Raw genomic sequence first — 21666 nt, forward strand, 5'->3', positions numbered from 1 at the left:
ATTAGCTGCTTACGGGTAGCCTGATAGGGTGCGGGACTCCCTACCCTGCAGCCCCTCGCTTGCATTTTCCTGGCCAAGCCCAAGGAGCGGCTCGGAAGGAGAACAGCCATCCACAGCCACCGCCGGGCAGCCCCCAGCACCCGCAGCAAGGCACGGAGCAGAGCGCCCGGCACAGCTTCTCCATCGCTCACCACTCCGTACAAAGGGACAAGTGCAGGACAAGCGAGACACCAAAGGCCAGGTCACCTCGCGGAGCTCCCAGGGCCCTGCAGCCCTGCAGTCTGCCCCGCATTTCCCCCTCAGCAGAGCCATACACGCAGGCTTTGCAACATAAGGAACAATCGGACTACTGAAATTCTCACATATGGCTTCAGACAAAAGCGGTCTGTTAGACACATCACTTCAAAATATATTTATTATCCATTCTCTTCTTTTTCTCCAGTATCATTTTGTTGATTGAGTGGAGCAGGCTCTATAAAACTTTGCGTACTGAGAACGTGTTCTGTTACAATAACTTTAACACTGCTGACTAAACATCAGCACTGATACCATTCATGCACCATCTCGTAATTAGAAGTGTTCATTTGTATTGTTTCTATTTTAAATCTTTTTTTAAAGGCTTCATCATCATTCCGTGACCTCGCTTCTTTATCTTGTCATTTCTGTGGCATTTGTTGAAACGAATAACAAGGCCTGCTTTCAGTGCCCAATTACAGGAACAATGTTATCCTGTAAATGTGTAAGACAGCTTTTCATTAAACTTGCTCTCGCCAATACATCGATACCAGTGATGCATTAACATGCATTTTTAGCCTTGTTTCATATGGAAATTAATCTTCCCCAGCCACTGCGGGGTTCCTGCTTTCCCTCACCTGGCATCATCTCTGCTTGCCCCCAGTGAGTGGCAGGAGGAGAGGATTTTCACTGGCATGTAGCACAAAGCTGCTTGATGCCTCCAGGTCTTAGCTTCTTACCCGTAAACAAAACGTTTACGACCATCAATAAATAAAGAGAAAATTAATGACTTCAAACCCAATATTCTCACTAAATCACATTTTTCCTTGTCTCTGTAGTCACTGTTGGGCAGTGTACATTTTTAAAGGTGCTCAATTATTGCATCTGTGAATAACAAGCAAGTTAAAAACATGTGGATACCACCTTCACATTTCTTAAAGCCTGGAATGTTACATTTGTGAGCTAGGGAGCTGAGGTTTTGTCTGTTTCTTTGTCTGTTTGCTTTTGAGGGCTCAAGTAGGGAATGTAAGTGCAATGTCCTTCACAAAAATCTCCCTTCACTTGTCTAACTTTTGGGTAAAACATTCTTCTTCCTCATGACACAGATTTTGTTTGACTCGGGTAACTCTGAATGAGCTGTACTCATATCCCTTTCTTCTATGTTGTTGATTTTTAGAAAAAACATGCTTTTTTATAATATTCAAATTAATTGCTCCCATAGACAACAGCTCAATTTCGTCCACAAATGGCACCACAACTTAACAATTTCACTTGCTCCCCTGTCTAAAGACTTGTATTTTTTCTTTACTTTTGGGGGTAGGCTGGGGTTTTATCATTATTAAAAGAAACGCACTCTGCTATCTCCTTGATACCATCAAGAATTTAGTTGCTTTGGGAGGACAGAAGGGCTGAGCCATTTGCATCTACCCAGGCAGAGGGAAGTGAGAGGCATATGATAAAAACCTGTCAGCAGCAGCGTCTGCAAAACGAAGAGGCTGAGGAACACCACTATGGTGCCTGCAGAGTTACCTAGTCACAGTGATAACAGCTCTTTTCTCAGCTTCTTACTTAGAATACAGCCTCATGACCTATAGGGCTGACAACAGCACTTCAAAACTATCCATTTATTTACACCCTGTTAATAATTCATCCTGAGCCACACTGCCCATAAATACCAATACAATTTATCACTGATGCGACCTTCCCATAAGTAATGCTACAACAATCCCATAAACCTGTGATCGAAGACTCCATACACAGCAGCATCCATGCAAGTATTAGAATTATCCTGCTATTTTACTCAGGCGCTAGAAAATCAAATACAGTGGAGAACCATTAATTCCTGTGCATGGGGTTTTCTGCGCTAACAACCCAGACTCTTACCAGAATTTTAATGCTCTGTCCATGTAGCTCAGGTATTTTTCCTGTATAATCTCATCCACTTTGGAATAGTATAAGCATGAATGAGTAACTGTACTTGCAAGCAGGGGATGCGTGAAAAGGTTAGTATTAAAAAGTTATTTTTTCACTGTACAGTATCCCTTATACAATGGCAATAGAACAAAACTCAGTACAGACAGGACACACAGTGCTGTGCCAGGATACAGCAGCTTTCTGATGCTGTTAACACACTGTCTATAACAGAAGTCGTTGCTAAATGTCTTTCTACTTTACACAGAAATAACAGAGGTGTTTGAAGTGTGTTGACCCTCTGGGATTAAGTTTTCTAAAATACTACACCACTCGTCAAATTATTTAATGGAGACAAACTTATCACTAACACCAGTATAATTTTTTTTTCCTGTTTTCATTGTAAAGTATGTGTAAGCTATTTTGGTTTTGATCTCTAGTAAATGAAGCCTCTGCAGAAGCAGAGATTTTCTTCACAATTTAACCAGGAAATATCTCCAAACTCCGGAAAACTGTCCTAACCATGCTGCAAGGTGCACCTGCAGCTTTCCTGAAAAGCCTCCGCGGAGCTCTCGGTTCCAGCTCTGTTTCAGAAGCACCGGTGCCGGCACAGCCCTGATCTGCACAGTGCCCCAGGACAGGAGGCACAGATCCCAGAGCTCACACATAAGACTTGAAAATGTGCAGCTGGCGGGGACAATTGTAAGCACTGCTGTTCTAAAAGCAGTTTTTCTAAAACACGTCATTCACCTCAACAAAACTGCGTCACTGGCTCAGAAAAGACGTTATTTTATTCCTTAGCCAGGGATGCTGCTAATCTCTCCAGTGTGAATTGCCTCACACCAACAATTACCAGGGGCAAACAAACAAGGTGTTCCCAAACAATTGATCCAGCCGTTACATTGCTAATCCTGTTTCACGATTATTAACGCTCAAATCAAGATAGCAAATACAAATGTAACAGTGCCAACTTCTAGGAAACCTCTCATTGCTAAGGTAATTATTTTGTTATGCACACCATGGAATTGGAAAAAAAGAGCGTGAAGGAGTGGGTGCTGTCTGCTTCTTGGCATCAACAAGAAGTTTAAAAAATTCTCTACTCGTTGATGGAAAGAGATAGAAAAAAATGAACAGCGTTGGTTCCAACAGAGCCAAAACATGATTTATTCTTACCCACCTGCCACCACCTAGCAGAAACAACCTCACATGTATTTGATGAAGAACAGTACATCGCCCATCCTATCATCAGTCCTAGACACCAGACAGAAGTATGACCACTGAGTTTGTTAAAAGAGCAGCCCACTTCAAAAATAAATTTCATTACAATGGAGCCCAGCAAAACCACGCTCTTCGTTAAGGATACAATAGATACAACCCATCATGAAAGCAATGGACAACAGCTTGCAACAAGCCCTTGTTTCATCTGGCTTTGTTTTCCCCCACACTGTCCAACCTCTCATCTAAGTCTTTTATCCAGTTAAAATGCTCACAACTTGGAATAAACTCTGAATCTTTGAAATATGTTTTGCTCAACAAAAGCTTGCTTACTTTGCAACTGCTCTTTATTAAGTATTAACTGTTCATGCCCTAGAGATTTCCAGTTCCCAATTTAAACTGGAAGTAGTAGTATAAAAACACTTGATACCAATATCATAATTATAATTTGTATTCTGAAAAGTTGCTTAACTTTTCTGCTCCCTTCTGATCTCAACCAAATGCTAGACAACTACAAGATCCAAAAGGCAGAATCAGAGCATCCTAATGCATATGCTGGCTGGCATGCAGCCACGTAGCTGGATTCAGCTGCCCTCATCCTTCAGGAGGAACCACCTAGGCACAGCCTCGGAAAGGACTCAGATCATCCGGTTACTTTCAGTCCCCTTGTGGAGCAGCTCATTCTCCTCTGCATCTGCAGCCACAATGCTTCCACTCACAGTGCCCTCAGAACAATGCAACAGAGATTATTTTCAGAGCACCATTTGTTGGAAAAGGCAGAAAGCACTTGCCTGTAACTACAAGGAAAAAGGAGAATCAGATTAAGTATTCATAATCCTTAACCAGGCTAAAAACAATCACCATGTAAAATGAGTTAGAAGAAAATGACCAAATTCCAAATCTCAGGAAGTTTATAAGTTATCTGTGAGGATTATTTACTTGTTTTACTAACAAATCCACAGTTGCTGAGAGATTTGACTTGGATTTTGGGTTGCTCAGTAACCCTGAAAAATCAGGCCAGGTCTACTCAGTAGCCCCGCATGTGTATTTGGGAACTTAACTTTAAATCCCCAAGTTTCAAAGTGCAGTCCAGAGAACCATAGAATCATTAAGGTTGGAAAAGACCTCCAAGATCATCAGCTCCAACCATCCCCCTACTACCAATGTCACCCACTAAACCATGTCCCTAAGCACCACATCCAACCACTCCTTAAACACCCTGGGGACGGAGACTCCACCACCTCCCTGGGCAACCTGTCCCAATGCCTGACTGCTCTTTCTGAGGAGAAATGCCTCCTCATTTCCAACCTGAACCTCCCCTGGCACAACTTGAGGCCATTCCCTCTTCTCCTATCACTAGTTACCTGTGAGAAGAGGCCGACCCCCAGCTCCCCACACCTTCCTTTCAGGGAGTTGTAGAGAGCAGTAAGGTCTCCCCTGAGCCTCCTCTTCTCCAGACCAAACAGTTCGCTCAGCCGCTCCTCACAGGCCCTTCATCAGCTTCGTAGCCCTTCTCTGGACATGCTCCAGGGCCTTGATGTCCTTCTTGTAGTGAGGGGCCCAAAACTGAACACAGCACTCGAGGTGCGGCCTCACCTACCTCTATCTGTCACACCATCAAAAAAGATCGCAGTACGCAAAGCTCTCCAAGGCACATGATTTACTTTTTGCCTCACAAAATGCTGCCTTTCTTGATTATTCTTTGCCTCTCTGATAACCATTTAAGAATGACCTTTAAATTTGCAGACCGTATCCTGTGAGTATCTGCCCTATAATAGCAAGTACTGTGAGAGCAGGAGTAGATGACAAAGAAACCCTGCCTGACTTGTGTCTGAACAGGACCTGAGGATTTCAATTCAGATCACCAGGCTCCCTCTGACACCTTCTCAGAGTAATAAAATCTTTTAAACTGAAAGACAGACCCCAAGTAGAGATGTGGAACAGCTGTGGACCCAGCACATGAGAAATTGAGAAGTGGGGTTACCAATCAACCACCAAAGGGAAACCTTGGCAAGAGAAACATGGAGGATCTGAAAGTGCAAAATTAGTTAGAAGCCTGCTGCTCAGCTCTTGCACTATCTGAATAAGTTAGTTTATGTTTTGTTTTAAACAGAATTATTACTGTATAGATTATACCTGATGTCAGGATTAAAATAATATTACTTGAAGTTTAGGTAATATAAGCTGAATATAAACTAAGAGACTGTGAATGCCCCAGATCAGATCAAATTTGGACCTACGGGTATATTTTGAAATCAAATAATGATGTATAACCATAAGAAAAAACAGTAGTTTAAAACCATCCAAAAAAAAAAAAAGAACAGAACGGAACAGAATAGTAGTTTTTGCTTTTCTAAGGAAGATTTTACTTCACAGGTCTGAGAAAATGACTTTTCATAGAAACAAATACCAAAATGTTAGAAATATAATCTAGAATAGGTAAGGATGGCTGTGTAAGCTTCTCTTTTCTCTCATGCTCAGTCCTACTGGGAGAAATAAATTAACTAATCAAGAGTATAAAAAGAGCATTGCTCCAGAAGCCAATATTTGACAGCACCACAAGAAGAAGCACCCTCCAAAACAAGGCATAAGGTTTCAGCCAAAACGTTCTTGAAACCCCTAAAACTTACCCCTTTCCCAAACTTCCCATGCTGGCTGGAGGGAATTAATGCTTTGTAGCCTCCCGCACGTGATAAAACCCTTGCGTCACCGAAAGGCTTTGTTTAGTTCTGTTTTGTTTTGCTTGCTTCAAGGTTTCTGTACCATCTCCTGGATGCATTCCAAGCCCTATCTGGAGTTCATCCCATGCCCCAGATGGGATCTCTGCGTGTGGCAGGCCCCGGGGGGAAGGATGTCCTCCTCCAGCCTCACATTTTACATAAGCCCTAACAGCAAACCTACACACAATTCTTTGCTCAAACCAAAAATAATAATAATAATAATGATAATTTTCAACAGAATTCCAGTGTCACCAGGCCCGTTCTCTGATACAGGAAGAGTTTTAAGGGCTATTGGAAGTCACTCATCGGAGCACAAAAACACATCTGGAACATAACACGTGTAGCTTCTGCCTTGTGTGTATGAAATTCAATGCATGTGCTTGCACACCCGAAGTCTGCTTGCAGGCCTACGTGGCCTGACTAGATCCTGGCTTCAGGAATTCAGTTTGTGAGTTTGGGGTGGGTTTTAGGTTTGATATCTTTAAAGCCAGAATTGCAGAACACAGGGTCAAAGAGACCTCAGCATGGGCTTGTGTCTATTCCTACACACCATTTTACCTCTTGTGAATGACCTTACTACTAATAAAATGAGTGTGAATTGAAGGCTGCCTGTTTTACAACCTATAACTACATGGTTGATGAGGATCCAAGTCACCAATCTTCCAAACCACTTGTTAGAGACTGTGGCAGTGAGCAAGACAGGATACAAATCTACTGGCACCAAATACTAAAATCAGGCTCTAAATCTATCTGAATTAATGAAACTTTAAGAACAATTAAATACAAATGTAACACAATGTATGCAAATATTGCCCTAATTTTAAAGGAAAGCGATTAATAAGAAAGCAGGCCCACTCAAATACAGCTAGGGATGCTGTTGCAAAGACCCAGAAAGAGCTGACAAGACTGAATCGAGATGAAACATTTTGTCCAGCTGTAACAGCAAAAGATATGACCTGAACTTGATTTATATGCATGAGATTATTTTCCTGTGGACAATAAAGAAGGCACAAATAATAAACTGAAGTATGACCAACAGTCTTCTGTTATGTGGAAAACTCTCACAGAAAAAAAGCTTCTTGTAGCAGTAGTCAAGGAAACGTTAAATATCTAACAAAAATTCCACACAACAGTGAACAATTAAATAAGATTGTTTTTGAGGATCACAGTCTCACATAAATAGAAAAATGTGTTTTCGATTAAAAAATGTATATATATATTTCCTAAAGGATTTGAGATTTCAACACTATTTTTGAATGTTCAAGTATTTTGTCAAGTAAAATGGACGGTATCAGATGGCAATAATGAAAAATAAGACTTGATCTTGAATGAATGAATTTATTATAAAATACTTAAAGCCTTTTATGTTCATATGGTCTTATTTCACTTAAAGAAAAACTGTCAATATGCTATTAAACTACAAAATAAGAGCAATGCAATATGGTTTTCAGAATAGATTGGGTTGGGAGGGCTCAACAAAGAAACTACAACAAAATTTAGCTAAACTTTGGAATTCAGACACAGTCATTCCAAAACTATATTCTGGAGTTATACTTTTTAAACTGTCATGTGTTTACTATAATGATCTATATCTACAGTTTTTTAATAATCTTATAAAATATAGTTTAATACCCTTACAATTAGCATGTTTACATACATGGAAAATTAATACTGTTTTGCTGGTCAATTTGCTTGTTCTGGAAATGGACTGAAAACATGAAGTGCAATGTAGCAAACCAGATTGAAACATTCACTCCTTTTTTTCTTTTATGGTCTAGCATTTTAGCAGTTTTTCTTAACAGAGATGAAAAATGTGAATTTTTTTGGACATAAGTTAACTTTATTTTCACTTTAACATACACACACACAGAGATGCACACTTTTTTTCTCTGAGACTTCTGTTCTCATTAGTAATGCTGCTGATGCATTCCCTTCTACTGTAATGGAGCCAATCATGAGTCATGTCATGCACTTGCCTAAAAATCACAAGTTTAAGGCTTTCCATATCACTGGTAGACTGAATGTAGAGAACTGAGCCAAGGCTCCTTAAAATTCCAAGATTCCTCCAAAAGTCAATGGGAATTTTACTTGAAGAAAGGATGACGTGTTGAACCAAATTACCTACAACTAATCATTGGAACAAGCTGCCACATGTAAAAGCTACAAAAGGCATCTTGCTGAAAATATTGCAAAGTTCTGCTGACTTCTAGACCGAAATATTTCTGTGCATGAATGTAAATACTGTTAGGAGGCACGTCTGAAATGCTTGTTAGTACCTATACCTTAATTTTTCAGTATTTTAAATTAGCAGTAACAAGAATGTTTCCCAAACACAAAGCTATAGTATAAACTAAATATCTGCCTGAAATTTCAAGGTCAACTGCACAAGTATATCAGTTATTATTTGAAAAACACTTCATACAGAAGAAAACTAAAAGTTCCCATGGTCTTGCTGGTTTGTTTTTTGTTTTTTTTTGCTTAAATTGTGTAAGAACACAAACCAGACAAGGCACTAATGTTTATATGAGGCATCTAAGTGGGGGAAAGGACCTGAATGTACATCAAACATCACGTTTTATTCGCAGAACACCACTACTGATGCTGGTTTTAAAAGAAAACGAGAACATGTTATTAGGGGCAAACCATATTTAACTTATCTAATTGCAGAATGAAAGGAGTGGGATGAAACAGCTCTCCTCTACAAAAAGCTGGTGAGAACATACAGTTACGGAGATACACTGACGGGCAGAGCAAACTAGATGCTGTTTCCAACTCCATAAATATATCAGCCCCAGTTTCACAGAATTCTAGTTTGAATTTTGGTTTTATTTCTGAATGGATGATGCGTTGTTTCTGAAAATAAATGACATGCTGCTAATTACTAGTTGAACAACACAGTCATACTCCATCCTTACTATGGCTCATCAAGGCACTTGGCTTGTTCACTGTGGGGCCTTGTTAGTTCCCCTGTTAACTTTGGTCAACTCTGTATTTTAAAACAACAACAACAAAGATGTTTAGAAAGGGCTAAGAAGCCCTTTTTGCTGTGAAATGCCAGTAACACTTGCTGAAAATGGCTCCTAGCTACTATGATTACTGGGGAAAAAAAGGAAAAGTTTACCCCCTATCACTTGATATCAGAACTACTGCTTTGATGGTGCTCTTCCAACAGATATTCTGCTTCAGCAGGCAGAAAAGATGGGGACACTTGATCATCCTGACACTTCTATTCTCACAGCCGTGTTCCACAGACACACAAAGATGCACAGCCACAGATGTCCATGTTTCACTCACAATTTTATTCATAAAAAACAGATGCAGTAAATTGTGCATTCTCTTCCTGACAGAAAAACTATGAAAAGAAGTATTCAAGGTTAGTATAAGAAAAGTATTAAAGATGCAACAATGCGACAGCAGGAACTAAGAGCAGACAGTTCAAGCTGACCCTCAGCTCTGGCATCATGCCGCCCGCAACAGCAGGTGCTAACAGTGGCTATGGAAAGGTGTCTTTTGTCAACACAACCCCCAGTTTCACTCCTCAGGCTTTGTTTTCATCCCACTACCTCAATCTTCATTTATTCCACTGGAAGGAAGACAGCGAGCAACTGCGAGCCGCCCTCCTGCCCAGGGCACTCAGGCCTTGTGCAGGCCTCTCACTGCCCTGCGCCTCCTTCTCCTGCCCCAGGCCCAAGCCCCCCGGCCCAAGCCCCCAGCCCAAGCCCCCAAACCAAGTCCTGGGCCCAAGTCCCAGACCCAAACCCCAGGCCCAAGCTCCCAGCCCAAGCCCCCAGCCCAAGTCCCAGGCCCAAGCCCTGGGCCCAAGCCCCCAGGCCCTCCACCCTGCCTCAGAGCTGAGCAGGTCCCCACCACTCCTCCAGCTGGAATACCACAGACCAGGCTTGCACACAATATTCAAGACCCAGGCATGCCATGCTGATAGTAGTGATGCTTTCTAATAGTTTTCTTTATTATAACTACTACTATCCCATAGCTTTGGGGTTAGCTGCTGCTTGTTAAACTAACATTTCCATGTGACGACTTCTGGTAACCCAGAACCTCTTGCTGACAGGAGACGGACACAACTCATTTCATTACCAGCTGAAAAACGAGGGCTGCTTTACTTCAGGATCAGCATTTACATTTCTTTCTTGAATCTCAGCTGCCATTTGAAATTCAAATCTTTCCCCAAATAAATTATCAGCAGGTGTTCCTCACCTACATCACATTTCAAATCTCCTTTTACCAATGAAAATTGTCTTGCTATAAATTTATTTTTCTACCACAAACAAAATCAATACCATTATTACAAGAGCACTTTGCCATGATTTTTATTTTTAAAATACAGGCATCGCTAATGCAGTGAAATTCATAAAATAAAACGACCATCAAAGCACAATTGTATCAACGACCAACCATCACAAACACACTTTCCCCCCCCCCCAGAAGAGCTTTCCAAGCCAGAAGAAGGGCAAACCAGAAGAAAGGAGCCACAAATTCACAGGGATAACATGGACGTAACTTCTAGCTGCACTTAAGCAATAACCCTTACATACTCTCATCAAAATCAAAGGAAATACATACAATAGAAATAGAAAGTATCTTCATAAATCCCACCCAAAATGTTGATTCACTGCCAAAACAGAGTTTCTTTAGTCAGTAACATTTACAAAAAAAATCAGTGGCAAATAATATTCCAGCTCAACAGAAGAGGTTGGAGAACTTGGCACCTGGAGCTGAGGCTTATTGCCAAGACACCTGAAATCTGGTAGAAAAGGTACAACAGCAGCTTCTTTTAGGTACAATGGAATACATCCTAAGTAGATTTAAGGCTTGATAGTGTTCCCGTGAAGGACGTGATCTTTCTAATATTCTCATAAAGGCTTTTACATGAGTCAAGTGAAGAACATATCTAAGTAACAGCAAAATTGAATTTAAAATTCAAATTCAAATTTAAGATTGAATTAAAAAAAACCCACACACCAGAGGTCAAAGTAAAGCACAGCCAACAAAGGAAAATAATTAATTGGATCCCAAGATACCGAACATCAGAAAATATGGTCTCCTAAAGTCCTGAGTTGAAAAATTAAAAATCTTAAAACTAATTTTATTATGATATTATGTAATTATATTTATTAGATTTCTTAGTGTTTTACGTCATCTTCATACGCCAATACAAAGTGTGGCCTGGAAAACATTAAGTAGCCAATATTATGGAGAAAGCAGTTTTGGATAAAGGTCTTTCACCAATAGCCAGTGTTGGCTGTTTTGGCTTTGGTTGTTTTAGCATATGCTTGGTGCTTATCTGACTCTAGCCACAAAGTGGTCCCCAAAGCCCTTGAAATGAAGAAAAAGCTGCCACTGGAACCTTGCCATTACATGACTGTTTACAAGCCTTAAATATGTATAGTTGCACAACAATCGTTACAAAAACTGGAGTGTCCAAAATCCACCCGGTTATACTAAAACTCTCTGATGAAGATCCTGTTTACCTTGTGAGGGCATAGGTGAAAAAGAGATCAATCTGTTCTTGACCCAGTAATTCACTACTCACAGTATACAAAGCTCTCTTTTTCCCCTTTTTTCAAAAAAACTTTCTACTAATTTCCTTACTATTCTAAACCCTGCAAAAACCTTGTTGAAGCCCTTTAAGGCACTGTTGCCTTCAGCTGTCTCCCACAGCCCTTTTCTGGCTGCTGAACCCCAAGCAGTGCGGGTACGAGAGAACACGAGGGCTTGGCGGCCATACCAGCGTGCTGGATGTCACACAGCCTTGCCGCTGAAACGTGGCGCTGCTCGGAGCTGCCAGGCTGACCTGGGAGAGCCGAGGTAAAAGGAGGCGAGGCGAGGCACAGGCATGTTACGTTCTGCTGCCTCTGCTGCTGCAACTGGAACCATTTAAACCACGGCAGGTTTAGTCAGTGAGCATGAATCAGAGGTTTAAATGGCACGCGGTACTGAAAGGGATCTACAGGAATCTCAGCAGGAAAGAGGAGAGAATACATCTTCCAAAATGACACAAATGCCTTGTATTTGACAACTGGTGTTTAAGTGCAGATGTGAGCACAGACATACAGTAACAAAAAGGCATTAATACAAAGTACTCAGCCAGAGGTCACCCGCTGCCATGCCCAGCCCCCCAGAGCCACGGAGAGGCTCATCCAGCAGCTCTCCTGCCTCAGTCCGCACATCCTGGCCTTGTCCCCCCACAACAGCACAGCTCACGAGAACCCGTGCGCTGCCATCACTCCGGGAGCCTTAACAGCCTGTGGGTTCAGCAGATGTCTTTCATAGGTCAGAACGAATCTGCCTGATCGCTGGAAATACCACTTGTCCATTTGCAATTATAAATTCAAATGTCACGCAAGAACAGCTTTTAAATAATACATGCACAAGCATAAATACCACTTGAGAGACACATTCAAGGACTAGAAACCTTCACTGCATTCAGACATCTGAAGACTTCCCTAACTAAAGTGCATGAAATTCAAAGCACTTGTGTGTTCTATAAGGAACACATTGCACTTTCTCCCAGGGAGCACTCGATCATACTTTTCCAAAGCACTATCCAATTTTTCATGAAAATATTTCATAAAACAGACTTCTTCAGTCACAGGGTGATTAAGAGTAAAATGAAAAGCCTGTAGCATTTCTATCACCTTCTTCTCAAGAGGGTTATGTTTGGCAGGAGTCAGCATAAGACTGTGATAAAATCCCAAAATCACCAGGCATTTTTACTGCCTGAAATTGCTTTTCCCAGCCTCCTGTCAGCACAGCTGACAGCACTAAGGTTTCCTTATATTCGACCTATCCTTCACAGTACTTTGAGAAAGGAAAAGTCCACAGAAATCATGGATGTTAAAGGGAGATTAGATTTTGTTGATGTTTTCTTGAGGTTGTGCTGAGGAACAGAGCCATTAACAGCTTCTCCTCCACTCACGTACTGTTCCTTTAGCACTTAAAGCTTGTTGAGCTCACATCATATTTTCTGGAAGGATTTTCCTAACATCAGATGGGGAAAGGAGTCATATCATTTAAGCTTGACTAGAAAAATCTGTGAGTAGGAAGCTACCTTAAATATCCTTCTGAATCGCTTTCATCCCACTGATCTACAATAATGACACAGTCCATTGTTAACAATTAAAAACGCTTAATGACTGCAGAGATCTACATATGAATTCAGTATAAACTAAAAAAAAAAAACCACATATAGGATAAATGGGAAAAAAATCAGATTTTACTTTAACTTGGTATTTGGTTTAGCAAAAATCATGCAGTCTTTGGAAAATGCTGTCTTTAAGCAACATTCCAGGCAATCTGCAAGTAACAAGAAAACGCTACCTCCGAGATGCTTCCTTTTCTGGAAAGGCCTAAAAATTAATCATCACCTAGATAACAAAGCAATGCCAGGTTTTGCCAGTCAAACGACACACGAAATATTTTACCTAATTCAGTGAAGTTGTTGAACGATGTAGACCCCGCACTTAAAACAGCCCAAAGAGAAAGGGCAGGGGTAAAGGGGGCAGTAAGTCAAAGGCTTAAACCAATCCTTCTGGTGACAGTGACAGCAGAACTGAAAGCCCTGCAGATGAGCCGATCCTAGAGGCTAGGCGAGGAGGCCACTGCCACCTCCACTGACTGGCCTCCTCCACGGCACCCATGGCCTGATGAATCTCTGGCACATCTCCTTGGCAAGGCCAGCTCCAGGACTGAGCCAGACCTCTGGTTAAGGCGCGTTCGCAGCAGCAGCAGCTCGGACATTGGCGTACAGAGCCTCAACACTCCAACAGCAGCACAAAAAAATCCATATGGTTATTTGCTGGGCTATGGCTGCCATATGGAAAGATGAAACAGTTGCACGTTGAAAACCAGCTTTGGGAGAGTAGAAACCCTGATGCATTTCCCAGCAACTTGATACCCTGTTGCAGCAACTATCTGTTGTTTATATTTAAGCTCCATTTGTCATACACAGGATAAGAAGCTAATGAAATTGCAAGTTGTTATATTGATCCACTTTTTCTCAATAGCCAATTTCTAATATTGACTGGTAAGTCACTTTACTAAAAAAAAGACATTTTTATTAATTTTGGTGAGGATAAAAACTGAGCATGATTACAGATATTCAGTTGGCAAACACTAATGACGTAAAAATATTTGTAAAAATTAAATAAATGCTATTTTTAAAAAGTCTTCATAAACTGTACCTGGGAAAGGTGGCTCAGTAAAGCAGAACACAACTTTTCAGCAGAGGACGCACAAAGACTTTGCACAAAAATAAGCCTAGTGTGAGACCTCATGCTTTACCAAGTACAATCACAAGATGGGTTTGTAAGTGGAAAAAAAAATCTTACTATAAGAAAAACAGTAAGTAAACATTTAAAAGACAGCCTTGTGCTTTTCATTACTACACTTGTCTTTCCCTTTAAAGACTATTTTGAAGAGGAATTCACTTAGCTGTTCCAGAAAAGAAGGAAGCAAATAGTAGTTGGTGAAGAAAATATTACTTTCCTGGTAGCACTTTTTCTGCCATTACAGGATTTTTTTTTCCTTTTCCTTAGGCTGGAGACATGAGTTTCTAAACACAGTAACACAATTGACCTTTACCTTGCCTACTACAAGCAGAAGTATTCCAGAGAAACCTAACGGCACAAAGGAACTCTATGCACGTTTGTTTTGCTTACCTATTAGATGTCTCTCTTCACTTTAACCTTTTTATTTACTATTTTACATATAAGTAGCTGTTAGCTTCCCCTGACTTTTTTTTTTTTTAAGGAACCTAAAGTTTTAGCAATTACCTTGCTATTACCTATAATATCAGCAATGATGCGATCAAATCTATTTATTTGGTTAGCATTGGGTGATCTTATTACTAGCTACTTTACACATCATGAAGAACTTTAGGCATATGAAACTGGGATAATATACTCTTAAAACATTTTTGTGTAAGAGATGCCAGCTTTAAAAGTCCCATTCCTTAATCAGATTTTCATACAACATCATGGAACTTTTTACAGATTGAAAATTAAAAGTGACAGATTGAATGACTGAAATTTCTGTTGGACTTTTTTTATCCATCAAAACGTCTGGCTTTATCATTTTTGGAAGAGAAGTCAGCACCAGCTGGAATCCTCAGATAGCATTAGTAAAACAATAACAAACCTCCCTTAAAAATATAAATAAATTATGAGTTTAGAAAGCACTTTTGAAAAATGAAATACTAAACTTAAAAATTCACGTGACTGACCACTGGGTCAAATCCTATCACCTTGAAAACAGCAATAGGAAATGCAGTATTTAACTCTGCTGAAGATGTTTAATTTGACACTTTCCAGGAAAGTAGGAGACTCGGGTTTACAGACAACAGGTTGAAGTGTGATTTTAGAGAAAGTGAAATTCAGGCTCCCGACAAGCAAATTAGTGCTCTTCCACCAATGCTATGTTGATGGTTAAGGAAGAAAAGAAAAAAAAGTGAGGAGTATAGGGAACTAGGATTTGTACGCAGGGCAGTGGACTTCTGCTATATTCTCTCCCTTCAAAGCCTGCCTAAGGAAAAGGGAAATCTTCACTCCCACCTGATACTCAACAAGCTCAGCACGACGGTCGAGAGGGACGTATTGCTAACTCTGCCCTGTGGGGCAAGGGGCCAGCGGCTGGTGCGTAACTTTGTGCTGCAGCCTCTGCAGAAAGGGAGCCTTCCGTCCTGGCCTCCCACTTGCAGGCAGTAAAGCTCCGAGTTGATGCGCATCAACTCTGTTGAGGTTATACAAGCAGGGTTCAACTAAGGCACTACTGATACAAATGAGTTAGCTTGTGTATTTCTACACGTTTGTAGTTACAGTACCACCCTAAATACATATTCTACTGCCTTCTAGCTGTGTTTCTTGTTTTTAATAAAAGATTTGACCGACTTCAAGGATTTTCTAGAGCTTTTCTTGAACTTCTGGAGGTCACACAGAAACCCGTTACCAGGACTGCCAACAAAACCAGAAGCAGGAAGCGCCCAGCTCTGGAGCACAGCTGTAGAACTACGTTATCTGTATGGCACCAGCCGCGTGAGCTGGGAGAAATGAGATATTTCACTGTTCCTTGACTAAGTCTTGCACACTGAGAACCCAACTAAGCAGGAAACGATACAGATAATCACAGAACTAAACGAATCCAGGTCTTGTTTGAGAGAAGAGACAGGCTTACACAACCTTCTGGAGCAGCCCAAAATAATCTTTGGAAATAAACAGCAACTTTTCAAAAGGAGGCGATAGGCCTGTTCCCATAGACATGGAGGAATACAAGGTCCACACGAGGAGAGCTACTCGTTTTTCCCTAACAGGTCAGGGCTAATTGTCAGCAACAGCTCAGCTTAGCCAGAGGAACGTTTCAAGATGTATTTCAATCTGCTTTAAAGGTTGTGCAATGTTAGAAACCAGCATACAAACGCTTAAGACAGAAAGCAAACAGCTTTGAGTTTGGGATTTTAAATAGTCAACTTGTAAGTCCTTCATGAGTTCCTTCGTAAGTTGATCGGAGCCCAGAGGAACTTTCACAGAGAACAGAGTGTAACAGCAGGGAACTAAAGCCAAGGCTGGGTTTGATATACATAATACTACTTTATTCCATTGTTTCAACTTTCTTACACGTTTAAAAATGTACAGGGGTTCAGAACCACCTCAACAAAACAGAGTACATAATTAAGGGAGATCTAGAGTCAAACCACAGGTGTGCAAACGTGGCTAGCTTCTGGTACAAAAAGTAATAGGCACGGTCTTTACATATGCATTTTGGTGAAAGAAGGAATAATAGTGCAGTGTTAAAAGGCACCAATAATCAATAATTGGGCCTTCTTTAAAAGCCAATAACCATCTAAGAAAATTACATTTGGTTCAAAATAGTAATTTATATATTTTATTGATTGGCATGCATCTGAACCCCTGGCAGTTTATTACACAAACCTAACGTGCGCCCTTGCAAAATAAAAAAGTTTCAGTCAGTGGACCTGAAAGTCAGTTCACTACAAAAGGAAATACTGAAGCTCTTTGCCTGTATTTAATACTAAACTGTCTTGTTCACCTTCTCCAAGAGCACTTGTCTAACAAACATCGATTCAATAACTGCACAGAAGTATTTCTCTTAAAATAAGTATAGTTTTTTTAATCCTGTAGCATTGACCTATTCCATGTGCTATGAAAACATTAGGCACAGACCACAATTTACATTTTCTCTAAAAAAATTTTTGATAAAAAAGAATACAGTATGTGCAAGCTAGGTTCACACAAAGGATTGACAGCTACAACAGTAAGCTATTCAGACTTCCCAAAGAAAAGGTTCTGTTATTTATTTTTAGTTTTCTAAACAGAATCGCACACTGCTGTGTGCGATTATCATATTTGCATTAGGATTATCTGTGTAGCCAATAAAGAAAAAGCTTTAGTACACCCTAAAGGACACTACATCAATACCGTGTGCTAATTTAACAGGATTGAGAGAATGAAAGACTGAAAAAGTCATTGTACACAGGCAGCTGCAGATACTCAGCTGGCCAGGAAAGGCTATTGCTTTCTCCAGGAAGAGTGATTTGAAACTCATTTTACCTTGTAGGTGTCCTCAAATTGAACCGCTGCAACTTGATGGAATTTAGAGATGCACAGAATGGAGAGAAAACAAACAAACAAATAAATAAATAAATAAATAACAGGGAAAACGAGGGCAAGGGTCTGTAAAAGTTGTACCAGAATGTGCCATTTTATCCGAAAGCATCATGCCTGGTGTAGGTTTTATGCGTTGCGGACTGTTTGTAAAACTGAAAATTGTACAAGATGTGAGCAGAGACAGAGCTGGTTATTAATCTGCAACATCTACTGTAAGTCCTCAGGAATATAATTTACAGATAGCCACTTACTGTGTAGTTGATTGTTGCCTCTTAAATATATTTAAATTCAGAAGGCTACAGTATATTCTGACACAAAGATAGTAAGACAACTTTTCTACAAGGGCAAAAATATAAGGTAGTAACTAACTTATTTATTTTACGAGGAACCTCCTTTGATGTGGTAGGTAATAACATGCCCTTTGGAAGATTTTAGTTCTGACTTTCTTCGTCACCTCTGTTGAATGGCTCTCCCCACAATCGCACAAGAGCTATATGCAAAGTTCAGTGACCCCTCTTAGAGCAGCCTTTCTCTTTTCCAAAAGCACTTTTAAACTCAGCTCTAACAGCATAGCACACTAATCACGTAAACATTCCTCTTCTGGTAAGTTCCCAGATACAGCAAATACTATCAAAACTCCGTGTTTGATGACACACACCAGTTCTCTTTAAATGGAGCAGGAATTAGCCCGTTTCCTTGGTTTAGGGTCCCGTACATCCCTGTCTTTTAAACACATACAAGATGAACATATCGTCTCTGACAGTCTCCGCAGTCCCAGCCTGAAGACACTGTTGGAGAGGCTATATATCACACAGTTGCAGAAACTATTGCTTATAGCAAGCCACGTTGTTAAGAAGGAAAGTGCCGGGTTTTCCAACACCCTAGAGCTCTCCAGCAGAAAGTATATGATATAAGGGAGCCACAGCATGTAGAACACGCTGGTTATCCGAAACAACACCATGGCATAGCGGCGGTCAGGGCTGTGCCCAGTCTCCCCAGCAGCATCCACTTCGTGGCTAGGAAATCGAGCTCTCCGATCATTGATCTCTTTGGTGTGCTGCCGGCAGATTTTAAAGATGTGGAAATATGTGAAACAAATGACAAAGGCAGCGGGAGCGTATAGTAAGCACACAATAAAGCCAGTAAAATAGGCATTAGTTAGCCAGGAGGTAGCACACCATTCAAAAATATCTCCATGGTAACCAGGTTTTCCCCAACCAAAAAAGGAAGGCAAGAAGATTAGACAAGAGTATATCCAGATCAAAACGATGCAGATTCTCAAGCGACAAGGTGTGACCAGTTGGTTATAGGAGAGAGGCTTTGTTATAGCGAGATAGCGATCCACACTGATGCAAGCAAGACACGCCATAGACACGCTTTTTAGCACAGAGATGATATATCCGAAAACTTGACAGGTCAAGGACTCATGGACACCTGTTGAATAGTGAAGCAGTGACAAGGTAGGAACCAAGCAGCTAACTCCAACAAGAAGATCAGCGTAGGCCATGGTCTGGATAAAATAGCTGGTTGTATAATGGTGCAGAAGTGGAGCACAGTGGAAAACAAATATCACAGTTAAGTTACCCGCAATAATTAAAAAAGTTAGCAAGATAATAACAACCGTCTCAAGGATACAGATGTCAACTGCATTGTAGTGACCAAATCCAAGAGGGCAGGAGAGATGCTCAGATATGTTCATAACACTACTGCTCAGATTCAGAGTCCTCCATTCAATCCATCGGGACTGGTTCATGTTTTGTGATTAGGGAACACTGCGCTCTGAGTGTTAGCGAGCAGATGACATGCTTAACAGCAGCTAAGCTCTGCTTCAGCGTCTCACGATCTCTCTGTAGACACTGCCAGTGCTTACATTTGAGAGGGTTCTACAGTCCCATAGCTGTTGATGCCTCCTCAGCATCAGTGCATCACCTCTGGCACACCTTAGCTTTAAGGAAAGAAAGAAAGTAAGAAAGAAAGAAGGAGAGAAAGAAAAGAAAGAAAGGAAAGAAGGAAAGAAAAACACAAAAAAAAAAGGAAAGAAAAAAAAAAGCCAGAAAGAGAAAGGCCACTGATCAGCTCCTCCAGTGCTCTTGAGCAATCTTTACAAACACAAGGCACTTCTAAAACAAACAGGTACTGTGGAATATGGAAATAAAAACTGAAGAGCCACCTTCATTTCCCAGGGTAAGAGGGGGGAAATCTCTGTTTATTTTCCTGAGAAAGTCATTTACTTTGGAATACAGTGGGGTGAGGGGAAGGAAGGGAAGAAGGAATCTTGGTACAGCTCAGGTTTCCTGGACCAGCGGTTGCTGGAGGCAATCTTTTTAATGTCTCAATTTAAATCACAGAGTGACTTGAGAGTAAAGGAAAAAGTTCATCATCTAATGCTGTCTGTTCTGGCTCTGTTCAGGAGATGGTACTCTGTCTTATCCATGCTACTCATTAGAAAGATAAGGAAAACACTTTGTCAAGGTTAATTCCAATAGACTCACCACTGTTTGGGTATGAATAATGAATTTTATTCGGAGGGAGACAGGTGGGGGACAAGGCAGATTTGTCCTCTGACTCCCAAGAAAGAAAACATACATCTCACGTACAAGGAGGAAGATCGTGTCTACTCATTTAAAAATCCAAAGGGTTTAAGAATAGAATTTGGAGACTTGTGTCAATATTCATAATTCTTTTAAACAGTTATAGTCCATTAGAATTATTAATGCCAGGAGCATAATTCAAGGTCCCCACAGACAAAATAAATCCTCTTGAATTTAATTTCAACAATGGCAATTTAAAATAATCATCTTTGGAAACTCTGCTGTATTTGCTAGAGTGGATCGGCACACAGGAGTTTATAGGTATATCCATGATATTGCTCACCTCTGTAGCAACACCTGAATCATTTCACAAACCCCCACACTACAAGAACAGAAACTTCCATCTGCATTCTGCTGTGAAGCTAATGAAATGCTGATTTGACTAGAAAAGCTGCCATTGTTTACTACTCCATTATTCTGTTATTCTGCTGCTTCTTCTAGGTAGTTTTAGGATTGCTAGATTTATTAGATGATCAGCATAATAACAATTGTGTAAACAAAATTGTTCTTCTAATTGCAGGACATTACCTTGCTCATTTTATTCGCAGTTGTGGAGAAAGCAAACATTAAAAGAAAGCATCTTCTGCGTTCAGTTTAAAGTAAATGCTTGATTAGTTCAGGAATCATTAGGCAGGTAATTAATAGTATACAATCTTGCTTTTTGAAAGGCCCCTAGAAGGTTAAAACCATCTTTAATCCTGGAGTTCCTGAGACCAGAAGACTGGCGGTGAGAATTAATGAATCCACATAAAACGATTTCCAAGGTCATTGAGATATTACGCTGGCGTTCGCTTCAAGTCTCTGTAAAAGTACCGGAACCTCTCTGCAGCTTTCGGCAGTCCTCGCCGGGTCTTCAAGAGGAATTTCAGCTACCAGAAAAGAAAAATCGTCTTCGATTCCCTTGCAGCAACTCGACGGCAAGCTCGCTTTCTGGAGTTCGCCTCCCGCCGCGCATCGCCACGCCGCGCACAAAGTCCTTCGGGTTTTATAACGCCCCCGAATGTTTCCGGTTCTTCAGCCCTCCGTCTGCCGGCACGTCCCAGCCCGCCGCTCCCCGGCCCCGTGTGCGGGCAGCAGGACGAGTCCCCCCCCCCCCCCCCCCGCGCGCATCCTCCCCGCCCTGCGCCGGGCGGCTGGGCAGGGCGCTGCGCTCCCCCCCGGGCGGCCGGGGCCGCTGCCGCCGCTCCCCTCCGGCCCCCCCGGGCACCCGAGCCCGCTCCTGCTCCTCCTCCTCCACCACCACCTCCTCCTCCTCCTCCTCTTCCCCGCCGAGGAGCCGATGGCCGCGGCTGGGCGCCCCCCGCAGCGCGGCGGGGGAACGGCGGCGGGGTGCGGGACGCGGCCCTCGGGCTCCCG

General features: G+C 41.4%; 2 protein-coding genes across 17 annotated transcripts in view; both read right to left on the reverse strand.

Annotated features, from left to right (window-relative positions):
- Positions 1 to 21666, reverse strand: part of RABGAP1L (RAB GTPase activating protein 1 like) — a 248469-nt gene that overhangs the window by 139523 nt on the left and 87280 nt on the right. The window lies entirely within an intron of this gene.
- GPR52 (G protein-coupled receptor 52) lies at positions 17738 to 19472 on the reverse strand. The gene has a single exon (XM_035537629.1). It carries the CDS (start codon positions 19470 to 19472, stop codon positions 18387 to 18389), a length of 1086 nt encoding a protein of 361 aa, XP_035393522.1. The 3' UTR covers positions 17738 to 18386.

Source organism: Cygnus atratus, chromosome 8 (assembly GCF_013377495.2).
Source record: "Cygnus atratus isolate AKBS03 ecotype Queensland, Australia chromosome 8, CAtr_DNAZoo_HiC_assembly, whole genome shotgun sequence".
Taxonomy (NCBI): Eukaryota; Metazoa; Chordata; class Aves; order Anseriformes; family Anatidae; genus Cygnus; species Cygnus atratus.

What these genes read in the sequence shown, in the direction of transcription:
- GPR52 (XM_035537629.1), bottom strand. Translation starts at nt 19,472, where the DNA reads ATGAACCAGTCCCGATGGATTGAATGGAGGACTCTGAATCTGAGCAGT.